The 13374-nt window shown below is 42.7% G+C and overlaps 2 protein-coding genes across 2 annotated transcripts in view; one reads left to right on the forward strand and one right to left on the reverse strand.

The window, feature by feature from the left end:
• LOC121736560 (tubulin beta chain-like) overlaps nt 1–13374 on the forward strand; it is a 229299-nt gene that overhangs the window by 10885 nt on the left and 205040 nt on the right. The window lies entirely within an intron of this gene.
• On the reverse strand, nt 381–10638 carry LOC121736554 (cytochrome P450 307a1). The gene is made up of 2 exons (XM_042127834.1): nt 10257–10638; nt 381–2956 (listed from the first exon to the last, which is right to left on the reverse strand). Exons 1-2 carry the CDS (start codon nt 10579–10581, stop codon nt 1686–1688), a joined length of 1596 nt encoding a protein of 531 aa, XP_041983768.1. The 5' UTR covers nt 10582–10638; the 3' UTR covers nt 381–1685.

Here is a 13374-nt window from a genome sequence, read left to right on the forward strand (position 1 = left end):
CGGGTACGGGTGCCGCGTGCGGGAGAGACAATCTGTGCAGTGTCAAGTGTGCAGCCTGTGGACACCTAATGACTGCATCGTCGATGTTAGTGTCGGAGTCTGTGAATTGACCTGGGAATCATTTTGCTGACCGAGTCTTTCCTGGGTAGGCTTTTTAGCCGACATCCACGCGGATGGAGCCGCGGGCCACCGCTAGTTTATGAATAAAAGTCTAGATAATAATATTTTAATTAGTACTAAATCACACAAGTAGGTATAGGTACCTAGTTGGTTCTAATCAACTAGTTTAGACAGAGACGTCCTTGGTTCTTTACTTAGGTATAAAAATTTCAAATAAAACAAACTTTGAATTGCAATATTTATATTATTTATCTAATTACTACATCACATCTTTTATTAACCTCTTTAGTTTCACTACTTTCAACATTGATGTCAATTTGCAAGTACCTAACTATTTATGTAAACTTTAACAAAATTTTATAAACTTTGATAAGACTTTTTATGAGTTACTACAGTGACTGTGCTACAACTATCGAACATTCGACTATAATATTAATTCTTTTGAAACTTTTAGTTCTGATTTCACCGACGCCTGCTAAAGTTAAGCGATTGCCTAATTAACATTCTTTACTACAAGGAACAAAACGAAACTCGATCAATCGATCATCTTTAGCATGTTTTGGTGAAACTTAACATTCGACTTCTACACAACACACGAAGGATCGACAATTTTCCAAATTGAATCGTAACAAAACTAGATCACTGACTTATTAATAAATCATGTACCGGGCGCACGCAATCGTTGAGATTCATAGTTGCGACAGACTCGAGGGTAGGACGAAAACAAAACGACAGGGCAAATGTATGTATGTGGGTCACTGCCGGCCTCTATTATCTATGCCCTACGCCGCTTACAACACGAAGGGCGGCGGGAGCGGCGCGACGCGGCTAATCGTTGTCAACTCGCTGACTACTCTAAGATCCTTCGAAACCCTGACCTTAGCGGCTAAATAGTTGCTAATTAAGTCGACTTCCAAAAAAGGGATGGTCTATAGCTCTATGGTCTGATGAAAATAAATAATAATAATAATAAAAAAATATTGAGGACTATTAAGGTAGCTCTACATAATTTTTAATGGCGCAATCATCATAATGATGACTGCCTATATTTTATTCGACTTTAACATTGTCGGTGGTGTCAGGTGTACAGTGTATTTAAAATTTAAACTGTTAAGTACACTGAAAATTCTACTACTCCCCGAGAGCGACCCATGTGTACGGACAGTTTGCTCTGCCATATTCTACTATTATTAGTACGAGTAACAAAACAATTAATTTAACAAATAACTACCCTGTAAATTGAAAAACTAAATAACTAGTAAACTTTAAACCGAAATTAGTTTTTGATAGTCTGGTCGTTAACGATGTAAAATCTCATAATATAGCACAATAACCTAGACCCTAGCGTACGGACCGCGGACGGCGGGGGTCCGCGCGACGACCTCCTCCACATTAATCTAAATATTTCGACAAATAAATAACGTTTGAGCGTTCAACCGGGGCCCGGCCTCCGCCCCGGGGCCGGGTGCTCCGCGGAGCCGCCGCGACCTCCGACCTCAATCGGCGAGCCCGGGTTCGCCCGGGGCGGAGGGGACCCATCGACCCTAGACATCGACTAGCAAGCGTCAGCGTTTACGCGGCAGCATATGCAGGCGGAAGGTCTCGCGGGGCAGCGCCGCGCACGCCGGCCGTTGGCGCAGGCTCGCCGCGTCCTCCGCCCCCACCTCGAACTCCGCCACCACGTTCGCGAACATCACGAAGCTCATGGTGGTGACGAGCGTCTGGCCGATGCACGTCCGTTTGCCGATGCTGAAGGGCAGGAAGTGCGGGATGTTCCGCCGCACGGCGTACGTCTCCCGCTCGTCGGCGGCGCTCGGCCGGCGTTCGGCCCGGCTCGGCCGCCGCTCGGGGCGCGGCTCGGCGCGCTCGCCGTCGCTCTCCATGCCGCTGTCGCACTGCGAGTTGCGGCGCGCGCGCGTCCGCGTCCTCTCGAGGAAGCGCGCGGGGTCGAACTTGTCGGGCTCGCTCCAGTAGGCCGGCGACGTGTTCAGCTCGTAGTTGTTGATGAACACGACCGTGCCCTTCTCCACCGGGAGGCCGGCCACCACAGCGTCCTCGGTGGCGACGTGCGGCACGATCGGCGACGACGCGTAGCGCAGGCACTCGAGGATCGTGGCCTCCGTGTAGGGCAGCGCGGGGCGGTCGGCGAGCGCGACGGGGCGGCGGCCGCGCGTGGCGGCGTCGATCTCGGCCCGCACGCGCCGCCCGACCGCCGGGTCGCGCGCCACCGCCGCCAGCGCCAGCATCACCAGGTTGCCGACGGACGAGTGGCCGCCGAGGAAGTCCTCCAGCATGAAGATGATCGTGTTGCGGTCGACGGTGGGGTCGTCGCGCAACACGCGCAGCAGCCCGTCGAGGAAGTCGCGCTCGGGCGCGTCGGGGTCCAGCTCGGCCTCGCGCTGCTCCACGATGCGCGACAGGATGAAGGCGCGGATGTCGCTCGCCCACGTCGACAGCTTGGCCATGTGTTTACTGTAGAAGGGCGCGAGCCAGGGCAGGAAGTCCACGGCGTAGCCCTGGTTGATCTCCCAGAAGATCTCGTCGAAGTGGTCGACGATCCGGACGAAGTCGGCGTCGTGGTCGGGGTCGAAGCGCGCGTGGCACATGTAGCCGGCGAACATGTTCATGGCGGCGCGCATCAGGAGCGGCTTGACGTCCAGGGCGCCGGCGGCGGCGCGCGCGCGGGTGCGGAGCGCGTCCACGAGCTCGACGGCCTCGAAGGCGGCGACGCGGCCGATGCGCGCGAAGTTGTCGGTGTGCGCCTTGGGCCCGCAGTGCCGGCGCGCCAGGTTGCGCCGCCGCAGCTGCAGGTTCGACCAGTCGCACAGCGCCAGCGCTGCAACAACAGACACCAGATTTAGATGCTAGTCGTTTCGCATGCTCCTTCTTTCTTAATATATTAATACATATTCTACTATAAAGAGCTTGCACGTTAATGTTAAATATCTAGATGAATAAACATTTTTGTGATCTCCGGACTCGTTACTGAGGTAAAGGATGTGTTTATGTGAAGGTTATTTATGAGGCGGTAATCAGAGCAGAATGATATGGTTGTTTCCCCGCAACGTAAACATGTTTCCGGATGATCGGAACTCGGAGTTACGTTCGGTAGACGACGACATAAAACTGCACGGTTCGAACCGTCCAAATTGGCGTGTGTTTATAATGTAAGCATGTGTATACGGTATACCGATGTCTTCCGTGACCAACCTGTGCAGATCTATCGTAGTGTGTGTGGGACTAATATGTCCTAATAAGGTATTGTATAACATTACTTTTTGTATTAGCATTCACCCTTCACGAGTCATTACTTTCGATCTAATATTCATATCATAAAATGTTAGTGGAAGCAATGTCTGCCTGTAATCTTAAGAGTAAAATGACGACCTCTGTGGCTCAGTCGGTGGGCTGTTGGTAGATCAAGCCGCGCGTTCGAATCCCGCCGACGGAACATAAAGTTTTCAAAATTCCTGGGTCATGGATGTGTGTTAAATATGTGTATCTATAATAAAAATGTAAAATATAGTATAGTATAAAAGTATTAAATATATTTCCGTTGTCTGGTACCCGTAACACAAGTCCTTCAGGTACTTATCACAGGGCCAGACTGACGTGGTGTGAAGCGTAAAAAATATATACATGAAAGTTTTTAACGCATCCAAACCGCGCACGGTTTCGCGGTAAACAAGTTTCTACGCGAATGCAAGTTGCAGGCAACATTTAGTAAAAATTTAAGAGCTAAAACATTGTAAAAATGTTCGTAGACTTTCATGTCCATTGTCCATACTTACTAGAACACTTACCTGTACTCAAACTCAAACTTTTTTATTCAGAATACATTTTTGCAAATGTTCTCTGAACGTCTACATGATGCCTACCACCGGTTCGGGAACTAGCCCGGCGAGAAGAACCGGCGTAAGAAACTCGCACGGGGCCCACTTTTTTACCAAAAAAAGTGAAAAAAAAATCAATCTTTTAAAATAAGGTTTACAATATGGCATACTAATATTACATTATGCGAAATCTATCTGTTACCTATTTGTGCTTAAACTGCTGACCCAATTTTGATATTTGATATACTTTGAGTCTCGGAAAAAGACATAGATTACTGTTTCATCCGAAAAAATGTACGGTTCTCGCACGTTAAATATTTGCGCAACAGACTTGCGGACACCACCTAGTCTATACTATCTATACTAATATTATAAAGAGGTAAACTTTGTTTGTTTGTTTGTATGTTTGTTTGTTTGTTTGTTTAATTGTAATGAATAGGCTCAAAAACTACTGGACTGATTTTAAAAATTCTTTCATCATTCGAAAGCTACATTATTAACGAGTAACATAGGCTACTTTTTATTTTGGAAAATATTGGGTTCCGTAAGATATTTTAGTTTTTCGGAAACAACCAGAAAATTTATTTATTTTGCGTACGCTGTAGGGTTGTTGAGGAAGTGATTATGAGGAAGAGGAGGAGGAAGAGGAATTGTCACGCGCAAATTTTGAGGATGCGGATGAGGAAGAGGATATTTTATGAGGAAGAGGATGCGGATGAGGAAGCGGAAGAGGAAGCGGATGAGGAAGAGGAAGATAGAAAATTATAAATACTAGCGGACCCAACCCAAACTTTTGTCCTGTCTGTACTTTGTACATAACGTACTAGGTACATACATTACACAAAAAATAATTAAAAGGGCATTTTCCAGTGAACCAAACTATGAATCTAAATTCTAAACCATTCTCTAAACACACACAATAAAGAATCATCAAAATCAGTCTAGCAATAAGGGCCGCGCTACATCGGAATGACAGCGGCGAGGCGAGCCGAGGGTTGCAAAATTACGTAATTTTACCAAAAACGCTGGTAAAATACGCGTATTTTACGGTAAGTAATTTATATATATTACGGTAAAATTACCGGCTACGTATGTATGCGAAAAGTATAGCGGGGGGTGAGAAGAGCGTGTAGTTGCAAGTTGCAACTTGCAACATACTTACGTTCGGCGGGGCTAAAATTTGAAGAATCATGATATGAATCATAATATGATTCATTTTTCTAAAATCGCAAAATGCAACTCTGCTTGCAATTGTTTTGACTGACTGCACTATACGTGCATTTAGTAAATTATGCCACGAAATCAAGCAAAAGTGTGGGATTATTTCCAAGTGCTAAGTGAACATGACAAAAGGAAACATGTGATGTGTATATTTTGTAATACGGAACATTTTGAGAAGTGTAAAAAGTGTCCTAATGATGTTAAATTATTATTTATTAGTTATTTTTGCATAATAGTCATACGTTCAATGCCTTGGTAGTTATCCAGTTCATGAGAAATGAATTTACAGAACATAAGATTATTAAGTCTTATGTTTTCACCAACTTCAGTAATATTTGTCTGGACATATACATTTTGACTATTTCTTTTTTAAAGAAGACTGCAATTATTACTAACTAAAAAGGTAAAATACGATTTAACTCTTGTTAAATTGAATTTTACCCAATTTTACCGTAATTTACGTAATTTATTTATATTTTACGTAAAATATGGTAAAAAACCGAATTTTACGAAAGTAATATTACCGCTTTACATCCCTCGGAGCGCTTTCAGTGTCATATATATGACTAGCTGTTGCCCGCGACTTCATCCGCGTTAACATAGTATAATAACAAAGATGGATAGTTTTCTCCTTTTTGTTTTTGAGGTTCCTTATACAAAGGGTAAAAACGTATTTAAGCAAACGTTAAACGCAAACGTCAATAAACTTTCATGTTTCTAACTCAAGAAATGACGGACTTTCATTGCAACTTTCCACCCCTATTTCACCCCCTTGGGGGTAGAATTTTCAAAAACGCTTAAACACGTATCCAATCATTTTTTATCAGTAACCCAAACATAAAATTTCATGTTTCTAACTCAAGAAATAACGGAGTTTCATTCAAACTTTCAACCCCAATTTCACCCCGTTGGGGGTAAAATTTCCAAAAACGCTTAAATACGTATCCATTCATTTTTAATCAGTAACCCAAAAATAAAGTTTCATGTTTCTAACTCAAGAAATGACGGACTTTCATTAAAACTTTCAACCCTTATTTCACCCCCTTCGGGGTAAAATTTTCAAAATTCCTTCCTTAGTGGGTGTCTACTTAATGAAACAACCCTACTCACCAAATTTCGTGGCTGTAACTTTTACAGTTTTTGCTCAGCGATGATGAATCAGTCAGTCAGTCAGTCAGGACATGTAATTTTATAAGTATAAGATTTTAAACTTTATCTTCATTATTGTAATACATAGTACCGCTTTAGAAGTCTACGGCCGCCCGTGGCCGCTGTACTATGTATTACAAAAATGAAGATAAAGTTTAAAATCTTATGACACTGAAAGTGCTCGCGTCGCCGCTGCCATTCTGGTGTGTCGCGGCCCTTAGGCTGTTTAGACACACGCCGCAGCGGCGCCGCTGCAATACTCATCTTTGCCCTCAGGGAGAAACCACACGGGTGCGGTGCGGCACCGCTCCGGCGCCGCGTCGCCGCGCCAGAGCGTGATTGGATACGCGACGCGCATGCGCAGTGTAATTCCTCATAAATTCCTCTTAAATTTTGAGGAAGCGATAGCGGAAGAGGAATTTTTATTTTTATTTATGAGGAATGCGGTAACGGTTGAGGAACCCAAAATATTGCGGAACTTCCTCATTATGAGGAAGCGGAAGAGGAATCCTCAGCAACCCTAGTACGCTGCCTAAACTATAAAAGATAGAACCATACAATGTTCTAAGTAAATAAAGATCTTATAATTATCTACAAAAATGTCTGCGACACACTATACCTATCTATGTCAAGTGAGGCACAACAATCATTGTTTTATTTAAAAATCTTGATTTTGGCAATCATTTTGCTGACCGAGTCTTAATCCCGGGTATGCTTCACCACCCGGTGCAAAACCGGGTGGAGCCGTGGGTGACCGCTATAATGAGTATAAATCAAAACTGTTGAATCGATTTTAATCATTTTTTCAGTGGCTATTTATATTTTATACCCGTGCGAAGCCGGGGCGGGTCGCTAGTCTATTATAAAGGAATTCGTGTCACGGGGTAGGTCCCTGTGCCCCTAAAGATATAGAAGAAGATAGAGAAGTTCGACAATAATGTAGGTAGGTAAATGCGACGACAGATAATAATTAAAGAACGGATGTTTTGATAACTCTAAATTTTTCACAATCACGCAAAAAATTCATCGATATTTTTTGTCATAACATTAAAATATAAAAAGCACGAATTGCTTACGTTGATTCTCTCGTGACCTACATTGTTGTCAGTTTAAAAAATGTTGGCATTAAGTACTTATATTATACTCGTGCAACCGTTTTGAAGAATAAAATACGTAAGTATTAACTTTCCTGAAAGGAAAACAGTGGCAAAAGTTTCACTTCCCGTCGCTAACAGAAAGGCAATGAAATGAATTTATATGATGCTTACCAGGTAAATAGATCGATTTTGATATAGTTTTAATCACATAATATATGTCATTAAGATTTGCTCTACATATTATACTATAGGCGCGGCTCTGCTCGCGTAAATAAGGAATTTTATAGGGACCTTACATTTTCCCACAAAAGAGTAGCCTATATATCCCTCCACGTCGTCTGTTCTATGTCTGTGCCGCTAATTTATATCGCGCACTATACTCGCTTATGTCATGAACTTACGCGCTAATGTCACGAACTACTGGAGCGACTTTTATGTAAATTACATAAAAATCGCTCCAATAGTTCCCCTGTTTTTTCTACATTTCCCTCTGATTCTTCGCTCGTGATTTTAAAATAATATAATCTTAAGTCTTTCTCGATATATTGACTATCCAATACAAAACTATTTTTTCAATGAGGATCAGTAGTTCCTGATGAGCGGGTGCAAACAAACAAACTCTTCCGCTTTATTAGTATAGATACGGAAGTCTGTCTGTCTGTAACCTCTTCACGCCCAAACCGCTAAACCGATTTTTCTGAAATTTGGTCTGCCGATACTTTAAGTCCCGGGAAAGGACATAGGAGACTTTATCCCGGAAAAACGTACGGCTCCCGCACGATAAACGAATTTTGACGCAACGGAATTGCGGGCGTCATCTAGTAAGTAATAGTGTCGACGTGGCGCTGATGATACAAAATTCATTGAGCAGCAGAAATATGAGCGACCCGAGCCTATCGGTATCATATTACACCCCGCACGTAAACACCGCTGGACCGCCGCCCGCTTCGGTTCACCTACTAAATAACACGATTCAATAAAACACTACACCTCAGATACCAAAAGAAAGTTTGTAGATCGAAATAAATATTTAACGTTGTTAGTGGCGGCCGAAAAGGAAGATCTTCCGACCGAGCGAGATAGCATGCTCGGTCAGGCCGAAGCCCACTGACGTCATTTCAGACGTTGTATATAACTTGCCGTTCTTCGAAACTTCGATAGCGCGATGCAGGATTATTAGGCGAATAATGGGTACCGCCACAAATATATTTGGTATTAAGCTGATTGCACATTGGTCAGCACCGTACGCGTCGTATGCACCGCATAGTACAAGAAATGCGGCGCGTACGTTACGGGTGAACGTGCGAGGTTTCACATCATTCTAAAATGCAGTGCGTTCGGCGCGTGCGTACTGATAAATGTGCGATCACATTTATAGGCACATTTTTAACGTTTGTTAATCAGGACACAGTATTATTTACTTTAAAATTAAATCTAAAGGGTATCTAAATGGCCCTACTGGGGCCGTTTTAACTAAGCTATTATAATATGTAACGAGGATTCCGTAACTTTTTTGGTATGAAGTTTTTTTCTGACACATGAATCGTGCAATATCCTGAGTTTTTTTATCAACTTTCAAAAAAGAGAACATCGCCTCTTTTCGGCTTTGAATATTTTTATTAAGTCTTTGCGCACAACGTAGGCAACAATGCAGATAACAAGAGATGCATAGCAAGTTGAATGTGATAACATATTATATTACATGTTATTAATTATGTTCAATATCCTCCGTAGCTCGATGGTTGAGCGAGTGCGGCTCAGCGGGTTCGAATCTCCGACGCAACAAAGAAAGTTTTGAATGTTCTCGGGTCATTGATGGGTATTAAATATTTGTATAATATTTTATTATATTTTTTACCTTTAATAAATGTATAGTATAAAAGTATTAAAGATATTTCCGTTGTCTGGTACCTGTAACACAAGTCCTTAGCACGGGGCCAGACTGACGTGGCGTGAAGCGTCCATTGATATTATTATAGTATATGTACCATCACCGGCGACAGGGCTATAACAATGTTCAAGTTACAGTGACCTAGGGATAATATCACGTTACATCTCCATTAAGCTCTTCACTGATTAAAAAACTTATGTAATTACTAAATGACGCCCGCAATTCCATTGCATCAAAATCCGTCTCTTGCGTGGAAACCGTTTTTTTTCGGAATAGTGCTCTTGTGTAATGCGCACACACTTGGGCACTATAAAATTACTCCTGCTTAACTGGCCTGGTTTCAATGAAACCGGCCATCGTCGCATCATTTAGTATATAGGGGGTTTCGGGGGCGATAAATCGATCTAGCTAGGAATCATTTTTAGAAAATGTCATTTTATTCGTGTTTTATCGAATACCGAGCAAAGCTCGGTCAAATAGTTTAATTCTGATGCGAAACAAAGTATGACTCTACATTAGATACACAATAAGTGTTAATTATTGTCTCCAGTTATTTGAACTTTAAGTTTCTGAAAACGTGACACAATAATATAATTATTTCAGTGCGTCGCTGCGTCGAGCTTCGTGCATGACAACAGAATCGTCTCGCAATTTAAATTCCCCCGTAACCGTCTCGCCGCGGGTGTTGACTGTATTAAAATAACATTAAATATCATTATTATTTAAATGTTTATGTATGGCTAAAAAAAGTTTTGGCTTGTGCAATTTTTTGTTAGAGTAAAATACGGCCGTACTCTAAGAGATTTAGTGATTACTCAGTTAACTTTAATTTAACGAAGATTTGGACAAAACCTCAATAAATTTTCCGTCAAACTCTTCATCGAATCAAAGTTAACTCGTCAAATGTATCCGAGTGCCGGTTCTGGAACTGAAATGTATACTCACAGTTGTTCCTGTCGCCGGCGAAGAGCTGATGGAAGCGCAGGAAGTCAGGCCGGCCGCCGAAGAACTTGCCGTTCTGGTTGAGCACCTCGCGGATGCGCTCGAGGCTGCTCACGACCAGGCAGCGGCTGCCGCCCAGCTGCAGCCCGAACACATCGCCGTACGTCTTGGCCAGCTCCGTGAACGCCTGGAACGGGGACTCGTGCCGCCCCAGCAGGTGCAGGCTGCCCAGCACCGGCAGCGGCGTCGGGCCCGGGAGCTTCGCCCCCCGGCGCCGCAGCAGCCACGCCGCGACGGCGAGAACCGCGATTATGAGGAGTGCACTCATTTTTTCTAAAAAGAATTTTTTGAGTGGCAACACCGGAGCTGTTTTGGCGGGAAGCCGTCGCTGGCGACACTGCGCCGGCGCCGCGCCGACGCGCCTTATATACCCGCGGCATTAGCACATACCGAGGGCTCAGCGGCCCGCTGTGGGATTGTCGACATTCCCCCCCGGGAATAGGGCGGGCGCGCGCGAACCGAGCCCGGCGCAGCCCGACTGCTACATGCTTTTGGTTGTTTTGTGTTGTAGGGGCATCTCGTGCATCTAAAATGGCTTCAATTACGTTGTACGTGAGCCACAGTGCAAGTCCAGCCTGGAGGAGGAGGGCTGAATTTCAACAGTCGTTGACTTAGGGCTGCTCCCGCTGTTGTAGCTGAAACAAAGAAAACAAAAACACGATGAACAAAATACACTTAGTCCGACATGTGAATAAAGTCAGCTATATTTTTTTGTCTAACGAAAACTGCGAACTGCGTAGATTTAAAGATCGACAGATTAAACATAAGAATTAAGAATAGATAACGTGAGGCGACTTTACCTCACAATATTACGTGGTAAATAGTAATGGAAAATGGTGCTTCGCAGTTTTTAATACCGCCTACCTATATACGAAACGAAAAGGATGTAAATCACCATGGATATTTACCCCCATGGATATTTATGCTAATATTTACCCCCATATTATAACGGACGCGCGTCACGTAAATATGGCATTTACGTAACCCGTTTACTGTCAATGTAAACAGCGAACACGGACACACAATGAATGTCTACTCTTTAAAACGCAAAGAGGTCATGTTAAGATCGTACTGTAAAACTCTGGAACGCACTGTCAAGAAGAGAGCGTATTCCCTCTTAAAAGTGGGGCAACACACATGCAGCTCTTCTGATGTTGCGAGTGTCCCTGGGAGACGGAGGTTGCTTTCCATCACGTGACCCGTTTGCTCGTTTGCCCCCTTCATAAAAAAAGATCGTCAATATGTAGAGAAAGGTAACTCTTTCAGCGCTGCCACTTTCCCGGTGAGCTCTACACCAGGGAGTAGGGACACATACACATGGGCGTACCCAGGTTTTGGGCCAGGGGGGGGCAAAATACCCAGGTCTGGGCCAGGGGGGGGCAAAATACCCAGGTCTGGGCCAGGGGGGGGCAAATAACCTAGGTTCTGGGCCAGGGGGGGCAAATCAGATTTTTTATAAGCTAGGAGTTTATAAAGAATAAAAAAAATATAATTTTTAGTTGTATAAATATTGTATTGCAAACAAATGGCAAAAATTCGTTTTCTTAATTTTTGATTTTAATAGATATATAAATATTTGATTTTAATAGATTATAGAACGTACTAGATAATAGACTTAGTAGGGATGTCAACATGATCCAGGGGGGGGGCAGCTGCCCCCCCCTGCCCCCCCCCCCCCCCCCCCCCTGCCCCCCCTTGGTACGCCCATGCACATACACATTACACAGTTACACATCCTCAAGTAGTATAGCTAAGTTTTGTTACACCCTGCAGAGAATACAATTATTTCTCTACTTCTTCTACTCAGTTTTTATTCGACTTCATAAAAGGAGCTAAAATAATTGCTTAAATTGGACCTACAAGTCCGATTAGAGTAATTCTTTTTTTATTGTAACTTCGGAAATACTGCGAGTCTCATCGAAATCAGTTCAGTTGTTTTTAAGTTAGATAATATTGAAGCCGGTTTTATTTTTAATAATATTGTTTAATTTTTTATATAATAATATCTTTTTTTATAATAATATAATAATATCTATGGACGCTTCACACCATGTCAGCCTGGCCCCGTGATAAGTACCTGAAGGACTTGTGTTACAGGTACCAGACAACGGAAATATATTTAATCTATACTATAATATTATAATTGGGAAGAGTTTGTTTGTTTGTTTGTTTGTTTGTTTGTTTGAACGCGCTAATCTCAGGAACTACTGGTCCGATTTGAAAAATTCTTTTACTGTTGGATAGCCCATTTATCGAGGAAGGCTATAGGCTATATTTTATCACGCTAAGTATAATAGGAGCGAAGAAATAGAGGAAAATGTGGAAAAAACGGGGGGAAATTATTTGAAAGGGCTTATTTGAACGCGCTAATCTCAGGAACTACTGGTTTGATTTGAAAAATTCTTTCAGTGTTAGATATCTTATTGATTGAAGAAGGTTATAAGCTATATTTTATCACGCTAAGACTATCAAAAGCGAAGAAATAGAGGAAAATGTGGAAAAAACAGGGGAAATTATATGAAAGGGCCTATTTGAACGAGCTAATCTCAGGAACTGCTTATCCGATTTGAAAAATTCTTTCAATGTTAAATAGCCCATTCATCGAGGTAGGCTATAGGCTATATTTTATTACGCTAAGACTTATAGGAGCGAAGAAATAGATGAAAATGTGGAAAACACGGGGGAAATTATATGGAAATCCTTATTATATTATTATGAACTACTGGAGCAATTTTTATGTTATTTGGCAAACATGAAGAATAGACCACGTGCTATTTTTTGCTACAAAATGTACGGTTACGTGAAATTCCTAAATTATGCAAGCGAAGCCGCGCGGAACATCTATATATAATAAAATCGTAGGAAAGTCAATTCTGTATATTATTTTTGTACAATAAATAATACTTTGGATGTGAACTACTATGGTAACGCGGACGAAGTCGCGGGCAACAGCTAGTACTTTTATACTATACATATTATATTTAAGATTTTTATTATTTGTGGCGAGTCGTCGTGCAAGTTGCAACTTGCCTTGCAACTTGCACGACGACTCGCCACAATT

The sequence above is a fragment of the Aricia agestis genome, chromosome 19, assembly GCF_905147365.1.
Source record: "Aricia agestis chromosome 19, ilAriAges1.1, whole genome shotgun sequence".
In the NCBI taxonomy this organism is placed as follows: Eukaryota; Metazoa; Arthropoda; class Insecta; order Lepidoptera; family Lycaenidae; genus Aricia; species Aricia agestis.